This window comes from Lepidochelys kempii, chromosome 15 (assembly GCF_965140285.1).
Source record: "Lepidochelys kempii isolate rLepKem1 chromosome 15, rLepKem1.hap1, whole genome shotgun sequence".
NCBI classification, from domain to species: domain Eukaryota; kingdom Metazoa; phylum Chordata; order Testudines; family Cheloniidae; genus Lepidochelys; species Lepidochelys kempii.
Window position 1 is genome coordinate 25,256,485 of NC_136394.1, and position 24,113 is coordinate 25,280,597.

Below are 24,113 nucleotides of genomic sequence, written 5' to 3' on the forward strand. Positions count from 1 at the left end.
ATGGAATCAGCACGGATGCTTTACAACTAAACACAACAATAGCAAATTTCTTTCTCTCTGCTTCTCAGCGGTTATATTTTGTTTGTGTTGCCTTTCTATTATGGAGGAGTGATAGTAAGACCATAGTTAAGGTTGCATCAAGGGTTTCAGTTTTACAGGGTAATGATTTGTTAATATATTCTAAATCTTTTGAGAATAAAGCCCAAAATAGAAACATAGTTTTCAAGGTCTAATTTTCTGTGTATATCTTAGACAGAGCTGATTTTTATTTTGTGAAATATTAGTAGTAGGGTTGTGGGTAAGCTAAGTCAGAGAAACTTCAGAATAAACTCACAATCAGGGCTGATGTTGGGACAGCGTGTTGGAAGTTTTACTGCTGTTCCCTGCAGTGTATCTGTTCTGTGAATAAAGAACTGCAATTTCCAGAGGTGTTAAACCTGCAGCTGTTACAAGCATAAATTTAACACACACACAGGAAAGATTCTTTAATATAAATAAACCACCTTCAAATTATGGCTCTCAAACTGCTACTACCTTGGCATTTTAGCTTGTGCATCTGCAGATACTATTTAATATATGTTAGATGCCATAATTAAGGCTGAGATGGCCATTCCTGACACTTGATGTAAACATTGTTTAAATTTTAGCACAGACTTTGTACAAAGCAAAATGATGGAACATCCACGGAAGATGCAACTGACAATGTATGTCATCTCATATGAATTAGAAATAGATTTTATATTGTGCTCATCAGAGAAATATCAAAACCCACATAAAAGTACAGCCTTTTACATAAAACCCTCAAAGGACAACTCTATAGTTAAAACTATTTTAACCTACCCCCCCCCCATTTTTACTGCACCGTTTCACCCATTTTTTTACCTACACTTAACAAAATCGAAAACCTAATTATAACAAATCAATGGGACAAAGACACAAGAGTAAGTTGAGTGGAGAGAGATCACAGTGCTTTGAAGCACCTCCTGCAGTTCCACTATACTATCTGGGACACAGTTCTGACCTTCAAGTAGAATAGTAAATTATCAGTAGTATTTTACACCCTACAAAATATGTAACAAAAAATGTAATAGAATGTCAGACAGCCAAACGGAGCAACATCATAGAGGGTGGATTCTACACATTTGCATGAAAACACCGTAAACCCCTTTTTACATTTGTAGGCTTGTCTACTTCAGGGATTTTTGCACAAATGTTGCAAGCTCTCTTTTTCCACTGGTGCAGTGAATCTATACAAGAGGGTTGCGCTGGTGTAGTACACCAATGCAAAAATCTATAAGGTAGACATTTCATAGGCTGGGACAGTGCCTGAGCCTGACTGCTCTTGATGCTGCTCTCAGTTCTGCTGCTGCTTATACCATGAGATTAACGCCCCCATGCCAAACCTCCAAACAGAAAGTGAAGGTTAGGGTTGGAAAATCACTATCCAACACTCGGATCCATGCAGGGGGGTATCCTTGCACTCTTTTTTTTGGTTAAAGGTGACCTACATTGGAAAAAGCAAATTGGGCCTGTGTACTTTGGTGCCTCTTTATGATGTACAGTATAAAGAAGGCCTGAACTTTTTTTTGTTTGTTGGTTGGTTGTTTGTTTAATTATAAAAGGGGTTTTTCCTGATAATTTTTTACCATTAGAATTTCAGTTCCTGTTTAGCCTGGCACACTAGGGATTTTAGTCAGACTTCAAAACTCTTCCTTTTGTTAACAACTATTTAACTGCAATGCCTAATGAACATTTAGGAAAGTGAATGTATTTGTTAAAATTCATCTCCCTTCACCCACTTCCCCTTCAATGAGACCTCCAATTGATTCTCCAGGAAAAACAGGGAAGACAATAGTTCAGATTCCTATGTACAGAACAAGTAAGAAAAAAAAGTCTTAAAAATGCAGGCCCTCTTTCTACACTTCAGAGAAACAAAGTTTTACAGATCACCTTTAACTAATCTCTCCCTAAGCCAATTTGAGGTTGCTATACCTAAAGTTTCAAGTTGCTTTGGTGATGAGATCAACACATTAGCTTGTCTGTATTTAACTTTTTTCTTGTAAAGTCAAATCTTGGACATTTTAAAAAGTTTTCTGTGAAAATAAAATTTGAATTTGAAATTGTGGGTCCACGGGCAGCCACTAGGGGGCAAAAACAAACTAAGTAGCCATCATCTCCAGAACAACAAAGAAAACAGTGTAATCTAAAACAGTCTGCTGCTCTGGACAGTGTAGGTACAATTTTTTTGGTATGTTTTATCACCACTATTAAATGACAAAAAACACTAGCTCCCTAATGAGAACTAAGAGAAAAGACAGAGATGAAAAGGCTAATATGGGGGTAATTGTATTTCATCATGCATGAGTTTATAACCCCAAGGAGTCGGTTTGTCTGTTGCAGCCAGTCACCATGATTCAGCGCACTTAGCACACATGGGAGTTGTTCGTTTACTCAGTCTCCATAGAGAGCACCATGGTTGTTACTAGTGCCAGCTTCAAAACCCAGTCACCTAAGCATAATCTCTTTTAGTATTTGTAATAGCAGCCACAAAAAAACACTGCAGATGACTATTAATACATTTTATGTGGGCAAAGTTAAGGCAAAACATTAGATTTGCTTAAAAAGGGAAGAAAGCACTTAGTGTGAAACTCTTCAGCACAAAATAAGCTTTTAATATAGATTTGTGTTTTAAAGTTCTGATCTTTTAGCAGTGCTGAATTAAAACACATTTTTCCCTTCTAATCAACTCACACATTTGCAACTGATTGTGTTAGTTCTTATTATGTATTCTTTGACTTATCTAGCAGGCATCACATTTATAGATAAGCACTTTTCATAAATTTTACACAAGTATTTCCTTACAAGATGAAGTGTTGACTCAACAATCCATCAGTCTCACCCCTAAAGATAACTCACTCACTTATAAAAAAAAAATGTAGTGATGGAAAAAATAATGCCTGACCAATAAAAGCCTGGCAGTGTGATGTTACGTTATGTAGAATGATTTGATAGAAGACCATATATTACTAGTTAACATTTTAATTATAATAGCAGGATATGACTAATTACATTTCCTATATTGGGGGACGGGGGTGGGAAATGGTTGACAGCATCCAGGACAGCAGCTGCTGAAAATGAAAAGTGTCAGGCCCAAATCCTTAAAGGTGTTTGGGTGCCTAACTCCCATTGATTTCAATGGGATTTAGGCATTTAAATACCAGTACCCAATGTGGCCCAATTCAGCAAGATACTTAAGCACAGGAGTATCTTAAAGTTAGGTACATGATGAAGGACCCAGTCCTGCCAAGACTTATGCATGTGCTTAATTTTACATACGGCAAGTAGTTCCATTCCAGTCTACTCACAGCGCATAAAGTTAAGCACATCCATTACTCCTTGCAGACTGACAGGAGCCTATGTATCTTTCTGAATCAGGGCTTGAATGCAGGAATTATACAACAGCATTAAAACATTTTATATTTCATGGCAGAAATTTTTACATTTACACAGGTGCACTTAATGTTACATATGGTGCACATAGACTGTGCACAGCTAGTTAAGTATGCTTTTATTCAAAGTGGTTAAGAGGCAATAGTCAGGCATTAGGTAGCTGCATTTTACACATTCCTGTCACCTCTGGCCAGATTTCCTTCCCCCTAAATGTTTGAGGCCTAAGTGATAAGCCTGATCTGCCTTACTTCAAGCATGGTAACTAGATTGATCTAATTTACACCCCACTTATACCCTACAGAGATGCTCTGGCTCTGCAGAATTTAAGTGCTCTGCAGGACCTAAGCATCAGCCTGCAGAGATTTGTAGCTCTGCAGAAATAGAGTGTCAGGCCTGTGGAGCTCTGCTCCTGAGTTCCTGATCTCCAAAGATGCTGAGCATTAGAGATACTTTTATAAAACTCCCTAGGAAAACAAATGCTTGAAACTTTATTAATACACTATTAATATTGCATCTGCCAGGGACAAACATGCAATCTTAATGATATAAACTAATATTCAGTCTTTCATTACCTTATCACATACAATTTTCAATATGCAAAAGTTAAGCAATGTTAACTCAGTCATATTGCACATACATAATATTTTCTGTTCAAATGTGAAGCTTAATAAATTTTATAACAAGCTGCAATACATAAGACATAACACTAATATATGGATAACTTTAACTATAAAATTAAGTGCTGTTTATGCTGAAAGTTTAAAAGTATGTCTTGTGGTCAGAGTTAAGGTTATTTTTGGAATGGGTAAAATGATTTTTTTCATATCAGTAATGTAGCTAATCAAATGTGTGAAGTGTAAGATTAATATTTATACAATTTACCCTAACTAGTCATTTTCATCCTTTTTATTCTCATTTCTATTGTGTAAAAATGGAATACCTACATATAATGAAGGAGCGAGCATCACTGAATATTTTTAGTCATTTTATACCAATGCCTATATAAAGATTTTAACAATATATTTTATGGCTCCTCAGTTCACATTAAAGATAAATAACTTGCATCCTTCTTAAATGTTCAAAGTTTAAATTACAATATTTTTGTTTCATAATTTGGATAAACATCATTATTCATTGTAGCAATCTTACCTGTAAGGTAACAAAGCTTTGTGGTGCCTACTTTTTTTTAAATAAAAGGAGCCCTGAAAACTAAAATAAAGATGTCATAAAACGACATGTTAGCACATAAAGTTTTCAAGCATACTGGGCTCTTTGTAGTTTATGTAGACTATTTTATGCATCAGGCTTGTCGCTGTCTGTAGAGAAAACTTAATGCACCAAGCCTATAGTTTTTATTTTATTTTTTTTACAGTGCAGGCTCTTAAGGTCCGTGATGGAGTAGCAGAGACGGCTGTCATCGCAGAGCCCTTGAGCTGGGCAGGAGTCCTCCAATTCATGAGAAGACACTTCCTAAGAGAAAAAAACAGCAGTGAGAACTGTGGACTTAAGCCAGGAAGTCTGTAGTTCAGGTGATCTCAGTGTTGGGAAGTAGTTCAGTTGGATCTTGTCACAGACCCTACTCGACTGCTGAAAGTTTTATGCCTCTAGAGGTAAAGAGCACCTAACACGAGGTGTTATGCACCTAAAGAATACACGAGAGGCCTGGTTTAGTAACCACATAATCAATGGTACCCCTTAGCCATGGGGTGGGTACCGAAGAGGGGCCTAACTTGCACCGATTTAGTGTTCACTGGACATGCATGGTGCCAGGCATGTGCCAAGCAGGAGCAGAGGCTGCAAGAATAGCAACTGGCAGGGAGGGGCACGGGAAGGCAGCCGACTGCCCACTGTCCCACGCACCTCTCGCCTCCTCAGTTTAGCAGCACCTGCTATAAGCAGACTAAACAGCTGGTGAGGGCCCTGAGCAGCTCAACGGGGGAGGGCTATTCGCTATTTGAGGGTGGGTGGGTGGGTGGGGGGCAAATATTCCTGTGCAGGGCCCCCAGCGGGCTAGCGCCGCCTCTGCAGCTTAGCAGGCTGCACCCGCAGGCCCGCTCAGGGACTGTCGCCCCGCCGCAGCTCTGCCAGGCCCGGCCGCCGCAGCACTCAAGGCCGCCCAGGCAAGGAACCTGTGAGGCGCACGAGCCCAGGACCCGGCGGAAGAAGACGCAGCAAGCGGGGCGAGCCCGCGCCTGCGCTCGTCCTCTCTGAGGCCCTCACTGACGCTAAACCTTGCGCACGCGCGTAACCCTACAACCGTGACCTCATCACCATGGCTCTGGTTCAGACCCTTCTCCCATCGTGCCACGCGCAGAAGACGACGGCGCCTCCCGTCTTGCGTACGCACGCACGCCAACGACCGCCAGCGTACGGGATCACGTGACTCCCAGCAGCCGACTTCTCGCTCTCCCCTCCCCCACCCACCGAAAACTGGGCCTGCACTGACATTCTCGTCTACGGCAACTACCATGGGCTAGTCCCGACAGAAGAAGTCGGGCCCCAGGGCGGTCGGGGAGCTCCGTCGAGCGGTCCAGGAATTTCTTCCTTCACCCTCAACCCGCGGACGCTAAAGGCACCGCGTCACGTGATGGGAGAGAACGCGGAGAGAAGAAGAGATGGCCACTCCTCTGATGGGAGGGGCAGTGAGAACAAGTCAGGTGGTGCAGAGCGCGCGCCCAGCCGCGACGCGACATACTGGTGTCCCGTGGATGTGGCGCGCGGCGTCCGGCGGGAGGAGGGGCGCCAAGCGGTGAGGTCACGTGTTGCGGCGGCGGCGCCGGCCCTAGGCCCCTCCTCCATGAGAGGGGAGGCAGGGCGGGCAAACATGGCGGCGGTGAGTTAGAAAGCGTCGGACGGCGGGGCTGGCGGCGGATACTTCCAGGAGCGGCCGTGGAGGGATCGAGAGCGAGTGAGTCCTGCCCTGCCTTCTTGCCCGACGCCGCGGGCTGGAGGGCTCCCCGGCCGCCTCAGGCGGTCCCTGCTCGACGGGGCCGCGGCAGTCGCGGGGATCCCCCCCCCTCAGCTCCCGGTCTGGGCAGCCACGCACCAAGCGGGGCCAGGCATTGTCCCACGGCCTGCCCCACTCTGGCCCCAGACAGTGCGGGTAGGAGGCCCTTGGCGAGAGCCACGCGGGGTGGGGGGCGGCCGGTGCATGGGCATTGTCTGGAGGTGGGGACTCGGTGGGCAGGGGGATGTCGATCGCCCGTGCAGCCCCTTCCTCTAAGCGTGACCCCCCAACCCGAGCAGCCGGCCCCGCAGTGACTGCCTCCCCCAGAGTGTCCCCTTGTCGGCAGAGACGTGCCCCCCCACGCCCCATACCCTTCTGAAGTCTTGTTGAGTGGAGGGCGCTAATCGCTGCAGCGTGGGGGGATGGGGGTTGGCTAGGCGGTGTGGGGCCGGCTGACACGTTACACCTGCGGGGGTCACTGCCCCAGAAGAGAGCGAACTTTCCTGCCGTTGGCTGGTCGCACGTATCTGTACGGCGAAGTTTCAGCTCCTGGGTTTATTGAAATTGTCTTGTAGGATCCGGTGGATAACGGCAGAGAGAACTTGTGGCCCTTATAACGTGGCGGGGCGAGTCCCCCCTCCCCCCCCCCCGTTTTCTGGTTGGTTAAGCAAAATCGCCTCATTATCTAATATTTCTAACCACTGTCGTTTGTGTCTACTTAATCGCTTGGTTAATTGTTGCAAATAGAGACTCCCTAGCGACGGGAGAAGACTAGCTTTAAAAGAGGTTTGGCCTTTGGTGCTTCACTGGCTTTAAATATTGTATTTGTAGAACCTCCTACGATCTCTGTAAACTTAATGCTGTTGTTAAGGGAATTCTTAAGGTGTTGGAGATCTGAAAACAAAAGTAGTTTATGGGACGCAATTACGCAGCCAATTCTAACCCAACCCGGAAGTTTATGTCCTGAACACGTGTTTGTGGGCAAGGTTAGGAGGCTGAGGGTCGCTGACCCTTTAGTGAGAGGAATCTGTTCGTTAACGTTTGTGTGAATAGCGAGCAAAGTGCTCAAGGGTCCCTGCAGTCAACTGGGATCAGTGTTGGGATTGAATGCCACAAACAGTAACGATTAACGAATGAGCCTCAAGGTCCGGTTAACTCTGACAGCACACCACAAAGGTTGCTGGGGAGAGTAATCACTTAACAAGGAAATGCTCCTAAACTTTATTGAGAAGAGAGGCCTTGTCTTTTTCAGTCACTATGAATTTTTTTAAAAAAAGATGATATCCCAGCCTTTTTATTTGAGGGGGAGGTTACGTCTGTTTAAAAGTTCTCTCTGAAATAGATACATTCTTAGCAGGTCATGTATGGTGTTTAAAGAATGGGCTAATCAGTTGAAGTGTAAAGGGATACAGTTTAAAATTATATGACAAATTTACAAATCTTATTTATTTTTCACTGTTTTTAGGCTACTCATTGCATTTTATGTTGCTTAATAAGTTTCACTTAGTTTTCATTAACTAATACAGTGGGACAGTATTTAAAGTTTTTATAGATGTTTAGACTTCAACAATTTTCATTTACTTTTTTTAAAAATGAAACTATTAAAGTTTCACAACTTTTTTTATTACTTCTAGATTTTTGGGGCTTGATCTGCCTGATGGAAATTGATGTATGTATACAATGGTGTATATTGTGTTGTGATACAGTATTCGTATTGACGGGTTTCAGAGGTACACTGCATGCTTAAAGGGCCATAAATTTACCTGAATCTAAAAATGACACTTCTGAAAAATGAAAATAGGATATATCTCTCCCACCTTCTTCCTTCCCACAATCTATCCCTTGTTTTCTAGAATAAGTTCTTTTCTCATCTGGTGCTAAAATGGTGTGAGAGATTGACATTAACTGTAGGTGCTTGAGGAGGGTTCCAGGGGCAGACAGATAATTGAAAAGAACTGTCTTGCGTAACTCAGTCTATACTAGTACTGTCTTCTGGACTGAAGTAGAGAGAGGTTGGTGACCCCCAATACTTTATTGGAGACACTCTCATTCTCCAGAATCTTACTTTTCAAGGTGTTTTTTGTTTGTTTGTTTGTTTGTTTTTTTCCAAGTATCTAGCTCTTAGGGAACAATTGTTATTGAGAACTGTGAACTGACTCATTCATTTCAATGGAGGTGCTAACTTAAATTCCCAATTACAATTTAAACATGGTCATGATGATAACTGCATGTAAGGAAAGAAAGGAGAGGGATGAAAATCTGCACAGTCTGAGGCACTAATTTCTTTTTGACTCAACAATTAAATGTTGCTTGGGAGGGAGACACCAATTTTTTCCCCCATCCAGTGACACATCTGAGCTTCTCCTCCTCCATGGTTGGGGATTGCTTTTTTTTCTGGAAAGGTGGCTCCTCCCTGTGCTGGAGGCTGTCTGCAGGCTTGAGCAGACATTGCTGTATTAACTAAACTTGGGTTGCTTTCAGGATTTTCTTTGCAGCTATGATGACTAGTAATATATATATTTTTTTAAATTGAAAACTTAGATTCTGATGTCATTGCACGACACTAAGAGCCAGAGTGCTAGGCGTGTGCCTATTTTTCCTTTGCCTTATTCCAGACTTGCCTGGGGATATCTGAACCCATTGCAGAGGAGCCAAGCCTAAGGAATCCATCAGATCTTGTATGGTGATGTTTTGAATATCTGCACAGTTTAATATGTGTGGCATCTCATTTTGGTTTCTGAAGGAGGCAGAGCTTGTGAGACCAGTGCTTTTTCCAGTTTGAGTTCTGTATGTCTTGTCGTCCTAGCAGAATCCTTGCTAATAATCTCAAGTAAATTTTACTATGATCTTATTTTTTGACAAGGCATTTCAGATCACTTGGGGTAATGTAAGAAATTATCTCAGGACAGATTACTATGCCGTGTATGGTAATAATTGGAGGTGGAGAGGGAGAATGCTAATTGTTACAAATAGAGCCTCTCTAGTGATGGGAGAAGATTAGCTGGAAAAGATGTTTGGTCCTTGGTGCTTCACTGGCTTTAAATGTTCTTTTTATAGGACCTCCTTTCATCTCCGTAAGCTTAATGCTGTTGTTCAGGGAATTCTTAAGGTGCTGGAGGTCTGAAAACAAAAGTAGTTTATGGGACGCAATTACGCAGCCAATTCTAACCCAACCCGGAAGTTTATGTCCTGAACACGTGTTTGTGGGCAAGGTTAGGAGGCTGAGGGTCGCTGACCCTTTAGTGAGAGGAACCTGTTCGTTAATAGTTGTGTGAATAGTGAGCAAAGTGCTCAAGGGTCCTTGCGACCAACTGGGATCAATGTTGGGATTGAATGCCACAAACAGTAACGATTAACGAATGAGCCTCGAGGTCCAGTTCACTCTGACAGCACACCACAAAGGTTGCTAAGGAGAGTAATCACTTAACAAGGAAATGCTCTTAAACTTTGTTGAGAAGAGAGGCAGCACCTTTTTCAGTCACTATGAATTTAAAAAAAAAAAAATATAAGATCCCAACCTTTTTATTTGAGGGGGACGTTACGTCTGTTAAAAAGTTCTTTCTGAAATAGATACATTCTTAGAAGGTCATGGATCCTGTTAAAGAATGGGCTAAGCTAGTGGTTTTCAAATTGCGGGTCGTGACCCAGTACTGGGTCACGGAATGTAAGGCAATGGGTCACGGCAGTTCTGGTGAGCACCACCGACCAGGCTGTTAAAAGTCCTGTCGGTGGTGCTGCCTGGCTAAGGCAGGCTAGTCCCCACCTGTTCTGATACCACGCTGCTAACTGAGAGCTGCCTGAGGTTAGCCTGCACCCCAGTCCCCCGCCCTGAGGCCCCCCCCCCAACCCAGAGCCCTCTCCTGCACTCTAAACCGCTCATCCCTGGCCCCACCCCAGAGCCAGCACCCTCGCACCCCAAACCTCTGCCCCAACCCTGAGCCCCTCCCACACCCTGAGCTCCTCATCCCCAGCTTTGTTGAGAAGCGGGCATCAACAATTTTCTTCAACTGGGTTGCCAGGAAAAAAAAAGTTTTTGAAAACCACTGTGCTAATCAGTTGAAATGTAAAGGGAAACAGTTTAAAAGTATCTGACAAATTTACAAACCTGATTTATCTTTCACTGTTTTATTTAGGAAAAAGAAAAGGAGTACTTGTGACACCTTAGAGACTAACCAATTTATTTGAGCATGCATCTGATGAAGTGAGCTGTAGCTCATGAAAGCTTATGCTCAAATAAATTGGTTAGTCTCTAAGGTGCCACGAGTACTCCTTTTCTTTTTGCGAATACAGACTAACACGGCTGTTACTCTGAAACCTGTTTTATTTAGACTGCTCGTTGCATTTTTATGTTGTGTATGGTTTATTGCATTTTTTTTTTGCAGTGTATGGTAGCAACTGGAGGTGGAGAGGGAAAATGTTTGCATGGAAGCTACAGCAAGGATTTTAGTGGTAAAGGGTGAGCAAAGGCTTTTAGCACTCTTGACAATAAGATGTGTTACCTTGGGTTTTTAGCATTCCACATGGTGTGAGACATTAGGTTCACAGGGGCTATGCCATAGGTATCAATTCTTTACATATTAGCCAGTGGCTTGGAGGGTTTGGTGGAAGCCACTGCAGATTGACTGACTGTGGCAATTGCAAACACACAGTTAAATGCAATTTATGAATAGAGAAGTTCTAAAAATGTCATGGTATATTTAGTGTTGTGTGACCTGGTGGGGGGCTTTTTTTAAAACGGAAAATCTTTCTGGGCTTGAAGTTATTACCACCCTTCTTTCCTTTTGGGGAAAAAAGTAGGCTGGACATCTGTTTCTGAATATTTTAGATTTATGCTCCTGCTTTTGCACTTTCCACCAGGGCTAAAACAGGGAAGGTGCGAGACAAAGATTGGCAGGTTGGCACGGATACATGCCGTAATAAAAACGGCATTGAGAATATTGGCAGTTGTGTTTTGTTCTTAAATCAGAAGCTTATTTTGCGTGATTTGAGAAGAAATGGGTTTATGTAATACATAATGTTAATCTCTTTTACCTTGAAAAAATAGCTTTGTAGTGGCATCATACAAAATGTGTTCTGAGCCATTTTTGTACCATCTTTTTTGTTATGACAGTAACTTGGATTTTTCTTTCTGCTTTCTAGAAAAAGTGAGTTGTACCGTTGCTGTCAAGGTATCTATTAGTTGTATAACAATTTTTTGTTTTGTACTTCAGCTTTTTTTGTGACTCTTCTAACAGGTTGGGTCTTGTTGCTTAGTAGTATTGGGACAGTTTACAGATGACTTTAAAAAAAAATTCAACAATGAGAATTTTAGGGAACAGCTTGTAATATTGTCAACTCTTTTTAAAGCAACTTTTGTGGGGATCTCGGGATGCAAGAAATAGCGGCTTTTGATAAAGTAACTTTTGCTTATGCTAACTAAAAAGCCTTATACTTTGAAAAAATTATGGAGTTGTATCTTGACTTGATTAGCTTAGTTTTAGGTTTGACTACCTGAATGTAAGAATATAAACAATAAGGTATTAAGATGTAGCTTTTTTTCTGATGTACTTCTGTTGTGTTTTTGGATTCTAAATTAAAGCAAAACTGAGTAGTTGAAACTTATATGTTGGGCTTAGTTATGTGGGTTAAGTTTCACAAAACATAAGATTAGCTATTATTTATTGAATGTTTTTAACTTCAGTGACAGTGTCAGGAGTTCAGTATTCCCCTAGTGTTTGCAACCAGAACACTATAGCTTTGTTCAGATTATTCAGAAACCAGATTCCTGAAACTAACTAGTCCAGAGTCATCCAAACTGAATGCTATGTAAGTAAACCGTTGCAGTTCTTTTATTTAATCTAAATTGTTAGCAATAGATATTTTTTAAGGGAATTTAAAAGTGGAGGGACTTATATGAGGGAGAGTGGCAATTGGGATGTCTTCTGGAGATTATTGTGATCATACAGCTGGAGTGCTTAAATTTTATAAGGGTGAGTATAAAACTAAACTTGGTTATTCTAGGACAGGGGTTCTCAAACTGGGGGTCGCGAGCTGTCAACCTCCACCCCAAACATCACTTTGCCTCCAGCATTTATAATGGTGTTAAATGTATAAAAAAGTGTTTTTAATTTATAAGGGGGGGTCGCGCTCAGAGGCTTGCTATGTGAAAGGGGTCACCCGTAAAAAAGTTTGAGAGCCACTGTTGTAGGAACATATGAATTGCTATACTAGTTCCAACTAGTGGTCATCCTTTGTAGACCCTGCAGTAGGCAGGTATGAGATAACTTGCCCCCACGGAAAGCTTCTTCCTACCCCTTTTAGTTGTTGGCTTATACTCAAGCATGAGTATTTATCTCTTGTTTGTTAATATTTATAACCCGGGATATTCTTAATATATACGCTAAACTTTTAAGTGTCTTGCTTTGAGTTCCACAGACTAATTGTCCATTTTGTAGGAAAGTCTTTTTTCACCCCAGTTTTGGATTTGTCCCATCTCTGTTCTCTAAATCACCCCTTATTGCTATATTATGGGAGAAGATAGATTGAAAACTTCTGTTCACCCCATTCATTGTTTTTGCATACTTTTATCATGCCCCCTCACTCAACTCCATTTTGATAGACAGTCCCAATCTTTTCCGTTGCCTTTCATGAGATTTTCCCTGTGCTTAATCATTCTAGTCACCTGTCTCTAAGCTTACTTTATTTCCGCCATCTCCTGATAGAGATGGGGTGACCAAAACTAAACACAGTATTCCAGGTGGGGACATCTTGTTGATTTGTAGAATTCCATTATGATTTCCTCATTTAGTCTCTCCCCATTCACCTTTACACTGTGTGCTCTTTTGGCCACATTGAGCAAAAGTCTTCATTGAGCTAGTAACAGTGATATGCAGGTTTCTTTACTGGGTTCTAAGTAAACTATCAATTCAGAAAAGCGTGTGCGTACTTCACATTGAAGGGAATAATCTGCATTACTTTGCATATGTCCACATAGAACTACTACTTCCACTATGAAGTTCTTTCTGAAGTTCCTGGAACTTCTCCAGTATTGACTAAACCATGTCTTCTGCAAATTTTGTTGTCTTGCTACTCCCACCCTTTTCCAGTTAATTTATAAATGTACCGATCACTGCCAAGTCTGGAACCTTGTGGCATCCCACTGTTAACCTTTTCTCAGGATGAAAATTAATCATTTTTTCCTACTTTGATTTTTGCCTTAATCCAGTTTCTCAACTGACTAGTTTTTTTAGTAGCCTCTTTTGGGGGATGGTCAAAGGCCTTATGAAAGTTTAAATTGTCACCTTTTTCTTTTATTTGTTTATTGACTTATTCAGATAATTCTAAAAGACTAGTGAGATGGTTTTTCTTTGAGGAAGCAGCAGTGCAACTAGATCTCCTCATCATGATGTTCTAGGTATCTTATATTTAATTCAACCAAGTACAGAAGTAAGGTCACTCTGAATGCCTTAAAGAAAAAAGTACAATATTTGTTACCCTATAATACTTTGATATAATATCTGGCTTTAATGGGATTATATGTTTTACTGACAGTTAAATCTGGATGTGTCCTCTTCGATTTGGGGCTCTCTCTGTCCTCACATCTTGGCCGTGTCTAAGTCTTGTCTTTTTTTTTTTCTGCATAACATCTCTAAGATGCAGCTTTTCATCTTCATCCCTACAATTAAAACTATCAAGTAAGCTCTCAGCTCGCATCTTGATTACTGACTGCAACATCCTTCTTTTTGGCTTTTACAATCCAATCCAGCGTCACCCTCTCTTCAGATTCCTCCACTGGCTTCTCTTTCTCGATCGTATCAAACATAAGCTACTTGTATTCACTTCCAAGGCCCAGAGCTGTAGCTCACGAAAGCTTATGCTCAAATAAATTGGTTAGTCTCTAAGGTGCCACAAGTACTCCTTTTCTTTTTACTTCCAAGGCCCGTCAGTCAGTCCCCATCCTACCTATTATCTCATTTGCTGTTGAGCAGTCAGTGCCAGCTTCTGCTTGTCTACTTGTTATATTTTCAAACAAGCACATTCCTGTCTTCCCCCATGCTGCCCATTTGCTTGGGAAGTTTCCCTGTAAAAATCTACAAAGCCATCTCATTATGCAACTCCAAAACCCCCCTAAAGCTCTCTTTTGCCATGATGCTACAAAAAAAATTAACAGGCTGTTGGTGTGGTGAAATCACTGCCTGTCGTATTGACCAACATTTCCTCATTGTTTCCTTGTGCTCCCCCATATGTGTCCATCTGTTGTCTCTTGAGGGCCATCTTTTTGTTCTGTTTGTACAGCATCTAGCAGTGGGGTCCTTATCCTTGACTAGGGCTCCTAGACACTATGGTAATAGCTACTAACTTCATTCTTAAACTGATTTACTGAATTTACATTATCCGTTCCAGCATGTTTTTCTTTTGACACCTCAATCTTTGCCAGTACCTCTTCTATTACTAGAAGAGAGCAGGTATCTCCTCAACAATGGGCAGTGTAGAACTAGGGAGCACAAGAATTTTGGATCTTTGAGCTTTGTTTGTTACCTGTTCCGGCAATTGTCAGCAGTGTAGGTGCTGATAACCAAGTGTTGAACATATCTTAGCTATGAGTGCAGACAAGGATAAACTGCTTAGCATTGTTTTGAAAACTTTGGATAAAACCATGTTTCTGAAACAATGCTGAATGTTTTGTCCTTTTCTATGCTTACAGCTAAACAGAGTTCATCTACACAGAGTGCAGACACCTGTAGTCAACAGTGAGTAAACTCTAGGAATTCAAGCAAGGCTATACAGAAAAGTGAGTAACTGTAATGTTTGAGCAAAAACTGAGTCCCTTTGTGGAATAAAAGCGGATATTTGTATTATGATTTGTAATAACTGGGCTTCCCCTCTCCCCCAAAAACATGGAATATTTGACTTCTTAATTTACTCCAAGACAGTATTAAAACTTAATTTTAACAGGTTTCAGAGTAACAGCCGTGTTAGTCTGTATTCGGAAAAAGAAAAGGAGTATTTGTGGCACCTTAGAGACTAACCAATTTATTTGAGCATAAGCTTTTGTGAGCGATGAAGTGAGCTGTAGCTCACGAAAGCTTATGCTCAAATAAATTGGTTAGTCTCTAAGGTGCCACAAGTCCTCCTTTTCTTTTTAATTTTAACAGCTATCCTATACATGAAAAGCCCATGGCCTACCTTTTGCTCTGAGTGTCCCAATGCTGACTTAATACATTAAATACAGCAGTTGACCATCTATCCTGCTCACTATGTGAAAAATTATCTCAAATTCATTTATGGTACAAAAACTAAAAGATTTTTAGTTTAATATAAAACAAGTATTTCTAGAACTACTTAATTTTAACGGACTTTTCCTAAATTCTTGTCTCATTAAGCAGGTACTGAATTGTTATAGGCTAAACAAACCAATTATTTTTAACTAGTAGCTAAGTACTTCTCCCTGCTTAGGCAATGTGCTTTAGGGGCTGTTCTTAAAGGGACACAACATAAATGGCACTTCCATCTCACCACTTTTGCCTACTAGTATTACTTGAAACTCCTACAATTACCAAAACAAAGGCTAGAAGAAAGCTTTTTAAACTTTGTTTACTTTATGCATTTGATAGCATCTTGTGAATAGTTAGGTTTTCATTGGATCCCCTTTTTATGTAGATCTTGTACGTAAGTGAGAAATATTTTTTAATTTTGAAAAATTGAGCACAAAACCACAGGCATTGTCAAGAGACTCTGGGCACATTTAGATCCTGAAACTTGTTTTATGAAAGTGACTGACTAATTTGACTGTGCCCTTAGAAATCAGATAAAGAAATATAAAATGCTAAAGGTTTTGCAGGATAAACAATGATTACAATTGTAACTTGTGGTCTTATTTATTTTTGTTTTAGAGATGGTGGAGCCAGGACAAGATCTGTTGCTTGCTGCTTTGAGTGAGAGTGGAATCAGTCCAAATGATCTATTTGATATTGACCCTGCGGACATGGGCCTTGCAACCCCAGCACCAGCGCCAGCTGTTCAGCAGGTTAAAAATGAGAGCTTTTTAAAATTAACCAATATTGCATAATATAGAATCATAGACTTTTTTTGTTAACGGTTGTGAAAGAATGGAATTGTTGTATGTTTTCATTGCTATGCTGGGCTTGTGTATGGAAAAAATTGAGATGGTAATCACCTGTCTTAAATATGTATTTTAGAAATCAAAATTATGTACGTTATTGACTGAACTTGTATTAATATGAGTTATATATACTTTCTAGGGCCACAATGTCATGTATCCACACATAGAACTTCCATTGATATGTCTTGGGTGGCTTTTCTCTCCTTCGAAGCAAGAGAGAGAATTGATTTAATCTCTAGGACAGCTTACACACCCCAAGAATGGAACACATTTTTGGACATGGACCGGAAAACAATAGTCTGTCAACAGAAATGAAATTGCAAAACTCGCTCAGTTTTCGCAGCCGTTAACTGGAAAGGCTTTATGCTTGAATCAATTTTGGAGGCAAAGTCAATGGCTTGGTGTGCTACCATCTTGATTTCTAATGAAACCAGGATTATTAACAGGCAAAGTTGGTCATTAGTTTTAAAATGGGGGGGGCGGGGATAGTAGTAAAGGTTTTCATTCTTTTTTTCCTACTAAAACTAGTACCTGATCGTGCTTGCTTTCTTTCTCTCTAGTCAGTGCCACTTAGTGCATTAGAACTAGGCTTGGAGACTGAGGCAACAGTTGCTGTTAAACAAGAACCAGAGACTGTATCTACTCCAGCACTGTTAAATGTCAGGGTAAGAGCTGACATGTTTAGAGTTTTGTATGTGTAAAATAGTGAAGTGAAAAAGTGAGGAAGGCCTAAAAATTGTTGGCTCTTAGCCATCCCTTCAGTATAGTTTGTAATACAGATAAAAATTCTTTCCCTGCTTTTTCAGTAACACTCACTTTTGAAGGGTTGGCCTGATGTGTAAGAGATGCCATGTGTTAGATCAAGCCAGATTTAAAGGGAAAAATTGTTTAAGGAAGAGCCCAGTTTCATTTCTTATGAGTACATTTAGAATAAGGATGCCATTAAACCTGATGCTTTTAGGTACCATATATTATCCTAAATTGGGAGACTGAGAATTCTGGATGTATTATGCGGAATATCAGTTAACATAGAAGTTATGAACAAGATAATCTTTATTTTTCTAAAGATAACATAAAGTAGAAGTAGATCAATATCTTGAGGGTAGGGTTAACAAAGAATCTCCACAGAAAAAGGAGTTCTAAAATAGACATTAGTTGATTTATAAACTAATGGTAAAACCATGTTGTGCAGTGTGTAAGATTTCTTTACAACCCAAGCTTCTCCACACAGCGGATGTACTTTGTGTCTGAACGGTGAAATCCTTTTTTCTTACCTGTTCTTTCCTCTTCTCTTTGGAAAAGAAACCTGTGAATCTGGATCCTCCCATGAAGCAACACTCATGCATTTTGGAAGAAGCTTCTTTCTCAGGCTTCCACATCCTGAGATAAAATGGCATTCTATCATCAGTTGGTTGTGCTATGGAAAGATAATATTGACAGTCCACCAACTTAAGAGCAAAAAAAACCCCTCACACTGCTTAAATTGATACCTCCTGTCCTCTAGCTGAAAGGCATATAACAGAAGTTTTGCTTTCCGAGTATTGTCACTTTTGAGAATCATCATGATATTTCCAAAACAGGAAAATCTCACATTTTTGTTTTTCTTTTCTAGCAGCCACCATCAACCACAACCTTTGTGCTGAATCAAATAAATCAGCTTCCAACTTTGGGGACTACAATAGTAATGACAAAAACCACACCTGTGACAACTACTAGGCAGACCATCACTGTAGCAAAAATCATTCAGACCAGCACAACGACTCGACCATCGGTTGCAGCACCAGCAGTACGCAATGCCTTGACCACTGCACCTTCAAAGGACCAGGTCCAGCTGAAAGATCTGCTCAAAAACAATAGTCTTAATGAACTAATGAAATTGAAGCCACCTCCGAACATTGCCCAGCCAGTTGCAACAGCAGCTAGTAAGTGGTTCTTTCCCCTTCATCATGTGCATTTTGTTTCAGAAATGTGATACTGAAATAATCTAATAAAGAGATCTTGATGGTGGTCTTTTTGGCTCTCCATGGAGTAAGAGAATAGAATAGCACAGTAACATTAAAATTGAGCCTAGAAAACCTGGCATATGTTGGACTCCATACTTTATTTTTGGAATGTTGAGAAGTTGGAAGCGGCACAAAATGACTGAATTTTTAAAAACTCAAGAACCCTTTGATATGTCCTTTTAAGAATTGAGACAAACTGAAGATAAATTTTTAAATAGGAAGCTGGTAAATGACTGACGTTAGTAATGTTTTGTATATAGCAATTTGTTAATCTTGTTGAAGTTGCATTATTTGAACCTATGCCATTGTCTAATCTCGTGTGTGCACGCGTGCTAGGGGAGTATTGTTCTTAAATGATAGTCACAACCCTTTCTCTCTCCTTCCCAAAAAGAACTTTAGAGCAAGCTAGTATTTTTGACTTCTAGCCATGTTTCTCTAAAGCATCCATTGGGGAGGGAATAAACAGAAATCTGTGCACTTAAAAAAAACCAAAAAACAAAACAAAAAAACCCCCCTCTTTTGTGTTGTAATGTTAAAATCTATTGTGGGTGGTGGCTAATCTTTTTATAGACAATTTAGTGCTTCTCCAATACTCCATATTTAGGGGGAAATTGTTACAGGAATAGTTAAATGGTAAGTATACATATTAGATCTCCCAATATTTGTAAAACATCTGAGATCCTGTGGCAGGATCAAGCCCAGAAACTTAGCTACCAGCTTCACCTTAAATATAGTTGATGCCGTACTGCGGAAGTTTTTGCAAGTCGTGTGTGTGTGTGTGTGTGTGTGTGTGTGTGTGTGTGTGTGTGTGTGTGTGTGTGTGTGTGTGTACGCACGCACCCACCCCCTACCCCCACATAGAAGACTTCCAAAACCATTTATAATTAGTTTACTTTAAGCAGCACTTTGGGTATAGATAGTTTCACAGTTTTCTTTCACTATGTAGAGAACTTTCCCTATTGTGTTGATCTTTCCATACAGGCAAATAAGGACTTAAAAAATAAACTCCTGACATGTGGTACCTGAAATTTTAACTTTCAAGTTCACAATGCACCCCTTTAAACATTAACATGGAATCAGAGGGAGAATTTTTGTTGCCTTAGCGTAATGATTATGTGCCTAGTCTTTTTACAGGGCATGTCATTGTCTCCAATATAGTAGTAACTTCTTGATGTATTTTGTCAGTTGCTGAAGTAGAGTTGAGTCCAATATAACTTTCAGTAGCTTGAGAATTTCTTTATTTTTTAAAAAAATAAACAAGTAGGATATAGTATAGATGAGGCTGGCTGTGAAGACTAGAACAGGAACACAGTCGCATGTCCCATCTTTGTTCCAACTGTTTTCCCAGTCTCCACCAAGATTATAGGTGACTAAAACTAGCTAAAGGTTGAGGTGCTTAATCCGGAAAAACAAGTCAGTGATGCTATAAAGCTTTAACTCCGTTCCCTTATCTCATTTGTGCTTAATGGAAGGCTGTATACCTGATGGAAGATATTATGGAATATCTGGATGATATTCCAAATTCGGGAAGGTGACATTGGTTTTGTAACACGCAACTGCTGAACGTATAATTCAGCTGTCCTATGAAAGGGAAGGTTTTTTTTAAAACAGCCCAGGGTCTACAGAAAGCAGACTCTTTTTTTCTCTTCCCTGATGACATCTTTGCAGAAACGCTTAATAGAACTTGGAAGAATGACGCTTTACAACAGAGCATTTAAATGCTGTCTTAGTATATAATATACAATTTTTAGCTTTTTGTATTTTTATTTAACTCTTCTTACAAAAGTAACCTCTGCAAGTCTTACATTTAACTTATACTTTTGCTTTCACATACTGGAAGCTTGAAAGATAGCTCCTTAACTAAAACATTCACTGTATCCATCCTTGTATAACTATTTGTCTTAGATCTGTACTGTGACTCTCATCACCATTAAATTCTAAAGGGAGGAAAGTGAACAAATGTCTTGTTGTCCATTTGTAGCATTTAAAACAATTCAGTCCAACATGTTAACTTTCTTGCAGAAATAATTGTAGTGTCTCCAAAGGTGGTAAACACCACCAAACCAGGTAAGATCACATCTCTCGATAAAACTGGGTTTGTGGTTTCCTATTAAACTGCCTTAGCTCTCACTATTAAATGGCCTATATAGGGATTTGGTGAAGGTGTCTTCTCTTTAAGTTACATTTAATAGACTCACGCATCTCTCTCAGATACGATGGTACTGGTTAAACTAAAGATTTAAGTACATGTGGCTCCCTCAGAAGGAGGCAACAGGACTAATTTCAGGCACATTCAGAGTTCTATAGATAAATATATTTGGCTATTGTTCTTGAGGAAGTCAGTGTACTATCAAAGATTTCAGATCTTCATTTCCAGCTACCTTGACTGTGTGATGTGTAAATCAATACAACAGAGAAAATGTAAGGAAAATTATTAATTTCTGTAAAATGTAATTTTCTTGTAGCTGATCTAAGCAATGGTGCTGTAAAGAAGGAGGCATCTACAAAAGAAGTAACAAGAATATGGGTAAATGATGTAAAAATGAGAAGTTATTCACCTACTATGGTGAGTAGTAAGAATGAATGGATATAGTTTCTTAAATGAGTTTTATATATAAATGGTCCCAACTGTCTTTATCTAGTTTCAGCAGTTGCTCCTGTAAGTTTCCTAGGTTTCCATAACCACTTAGCACATCTGATTCTGAAGGAGAATTTTCCCTGGCTGCAGTAGTTGTGGAGTGGTTGGTCCAGGCAGACCATATCTCCAGAGCAGTTTCCATGTGAGCTAGGGTGGGAGTCATATGAAGGTCAGGCATCTTTCACAAGAACCCACTGTGCATGCTGATGGGTAATCCTACCTGACCGAAGCTGATGTGCAGCTCTCTCACTCTGCTTTTGGAAACTTCCTCTGTATAAATTTCCCTTCCATGCAGCCAGATACACAGCTCTCCACAGTTTGGGGCTTTTAATGTTTCTGCAGCAAATTGGACCAGCCTTGGGTTGTATGACCATAAGACTCCGTTTCTTCTCCCATTGATATGCTGGGTGTTTAGTGAATAACTAGCACTGATACCATTGAAACGCGCTTAAATCGTACTTCAATGGGAACTAGATTCAAATGAGTCTAGTGTGTGATCTCCAGTATGGCACCTGGAAGCTGTCTAGATCTTTAATATTAAAAGAGCTATCTGATGCTGAAGGGTTTTGTCTTCAGGGATGGAGGATGTTTCTTTTCTGCTTTAAAAAAAAAAAGTGCTTCAGGCATCTGTTGTATAGTAGCCTAGGCCACGGGATGATAATGGGCTATTGTCATCTCTTGGTGAGTAATATTGGGCACCACAGTGGTGGGTGCATTACATATGCATACTGTCCAATACTTCAAAGTCATTTGAATCTTTAACCAATGGAAATCTGCAACAGATTTCACAGAAATATTTACTTGAAGGTCTTTTCCTTTCTAAGTTACTTTACAGGTGTATATGTTGAGATACACTCTCAAATGCACGTCTGTGAACCTACATTTAATCCGTGGCACACTGACTGACTGCAGTAAAATAAAATTGTACTCCTTTTTAGCACCCCTTTATCTAAACATGAGTTATGTCCCCTGTGTGTCCCTGGTTATGTAGACTTATGCCCTGAAGTTTTGAATTCATGGCAAGGCAAACAAATAGCTTCCCATTGGTTCTCATTACATTTGGATAATTGAAGTTCAATTAAAATTTATACCAACTGGTACATAAAGTCAGCTTTAAAAACTTTATAAAACAGTTGGTCCACTGGCTTAGTTGCAGTGCTCACGCTACTTTGCAGATTTTAATTTTTTTGGCTCACATTTCCTATGCTAGTATCATTTAACTCACTTTCCAGTGATACTGGCATCCAGTGGAATGCCACTGTCTGTGAAGGGAGTCCCTACAAAAAGAATATGGCTGTTGAAGCCTTCTGGAATCTTGTAATTGATGTTCCTATTGCTCTCTGGTTCAGGTAATGCACTATTATGAAAACACTACTAATGTCAATGTCTGTATTCTAGCTTCCACTCAATGTTCCTGTACACTTCTAGGATGTTGAACATCAGCAATATATTATTTGACTAATGCAGATATATTTGTATTGTAGAAAGTGCCAGTAATAAAAGAGGAAGAGGAACCTGAGGAGGAGGATGAAGAAGAAATGGGTCATGCAGAGACATATGCAGAGTATATGCCAATAAAATGTATGACTCTCTGGTTGCATCCAAAAACTGAAGCTTTTTAAATGGTTTAATGCCCAAATTCCTAACAGAATATGTAGAGAGAGAATAGTAATGCTTTATAATGCATCAAAATCAAATAACTAAAAGGGGACCAGATTTTGCTCTTTGTGGAGAAAATTGCCTTCTCCTGCAACGGTCAACTTTTGAAAGAGGCTAAGATATTTGAACTTGAACTTGGCCTTGGACAGGTCTGATACTTTTTTGGTTTAACTTTCTGTCAGTACTTCATGAACAATGGTAAGTTTTTACAATAACATAGTTGGTAAGCCAAAACTTTGGCTTGCCCATGGTCTTTAGAATTGTGTCCATCTATGCACATAATTTTAAAATAAACAGTTGTTCCTGACTGCTCAGGCCTGAACTGTTGTCTTCATATTAGGGGGCTTTGTCTTACTGGCCAAGTACAGCATTTCAGTAACTTGATTACTGAGCAGTCACTAGCCTCAATCTAAGCATGGCTGGGGAAGTGTTTACGTGTATGTAATTTAAGTGCATGGCCTAAATTTTATTTTTTTTAGCAGCTGTTATAGAACTAAATATTAGTAAAAGTATTTCCACAGTTTATCTTATTTCAGAAATAAATTATCTTTAAAACAAATGAGCATTACTCTGCAGATGTATACTTAAACTTTGCAGCACTAAGAATATGGAAGTAACTGACTTAATTGATTTGTTTCACTGTCCAATCTGACATGTAAATAGAACATAAATAATGACATTAAATTGCTAAAAATTTAACTTTTAATAGCTCATGGTGTTCCTAACAGGTTTAAAAAAAATTACAGCATGATTTTAAGCAGTGTTTGAATCCCTTGGTTCATACTGCATACAAATATAGATCTGTTGAAGGCAGACCCCCACTAAAATGTTCATACTTTTAAGGGCAAAAGTTACCAATAAGATTGTCTCTGTAGAACTCCAAGATACACAAGCAATAGAATTTCACCACATGTTGTAACTTTAAAACTGATAGTTCTTTTCCATATGCGTCCAAAAAATGTTTTGCTTTCCACTGTCACTTCATCCTGGTTGCCTTTTATTTTTCCACAGCAGGATGTGGCACCAGTTTCCTCCCCTGGTCTTACCAAAAAAGTAAACCTTGTCCTTTTCAGCAGCACTGTAGTAACCCACTGCTCCTAAGGCTTCTCCTTTTATTCTTGCTTTCACTGCTGCTTTCAGTTGAAGAGTTCGCTCATTGGAATAAAAAGATTTAAGAGCTACACCCATTATGGTCAGTGTGTTGGAAAGACATATGACACTTTTTCTGAGCAGTTAATGTAAAATTGCACTCCTACGTGTATTACCTTACTGAAACGTATGTAACAGATTTTGTGGGAACCCAAGGAATGTAAG

The 24,113-nt window shown here is 40.0% G+C and overlaps 1 protein-coding gene and 1 long non-coding RNA gene across 12 annotated transcripts in view; one reads left to right on the top strand and one right to left on the bottom strand.

Annotated features, from left to right (window-relative positions):
- Positions 1-4,794: 4,794 nt before the first annotated feature.
- On the bottom strand, positions 4,795-6,188 carry LOC140898738 (uncharacterized). Of its 2 annotated transcripts, none has more exons than XR_012155080.2 (2): positions 5,918-6,188; positions 4,795-4,920 (listed from the first exon to the last, which is right to left on the bottom strand). It is a non-coding gene; the product is annotated as an uncharacterized LOC140898738 (long non-coding RNA). The 2 variants fall into 2 exon arrangements; XR_012155081.2 differs by having other exon boundaries at positions 5,897-6,188.
- Positions 6,106-24,113, top strand: part of SBNO1 (strawberry notch homolog 1) — a 43,329-nt gene continuing 25,321 nt past the window's right edge. Inside the window, exons 1-9 of one of the 10 annotated variants that reach the window (XM_078848904.1) lie at positions 6,106-6,358; positions 8,032-8,066; positions 11,537-11,565; positions 15,081-15,167; positions 16,270-16,403; positions 17,060-17,164; positions 18,112-18,421; positions 20,968-21,068; positions 22,625-22,721. In XM_078848904.1, coding sequence (XP_078705030.1) covers positions 16,272-16,403; positions 17,060-17,164; positions 18,112-18,421; positions 20,968-21,068; positions 22,625-22,721 — 745 coding nt within the window. In that variant the 5' untranslated portion in view covers positions 6,106-6,358; positions 8,032-8,066; positions 11,537-11,565; positions 15,081-15,167; positions 16,270-16,271. Of the gene's footprint in view, positions 6,359-8,031; positions 8,067-9,012; positions 9,076-10,792; positions 10,854-11,536; positions 11,566-12,077; positions 12,203-15,080; positions 15,168-16,269; positions 16,404-17,059; positions 17,165-18,111; positions 18,422-20,967; positions 21,069-22,624; positions 22,722-24,113 lie in introns of those variants that run through there. The other 9 variants (XM_078848905.1, XM_078848908.1, XM_078848906.1 and 6 more) reach the window with 9 other exon arrangements.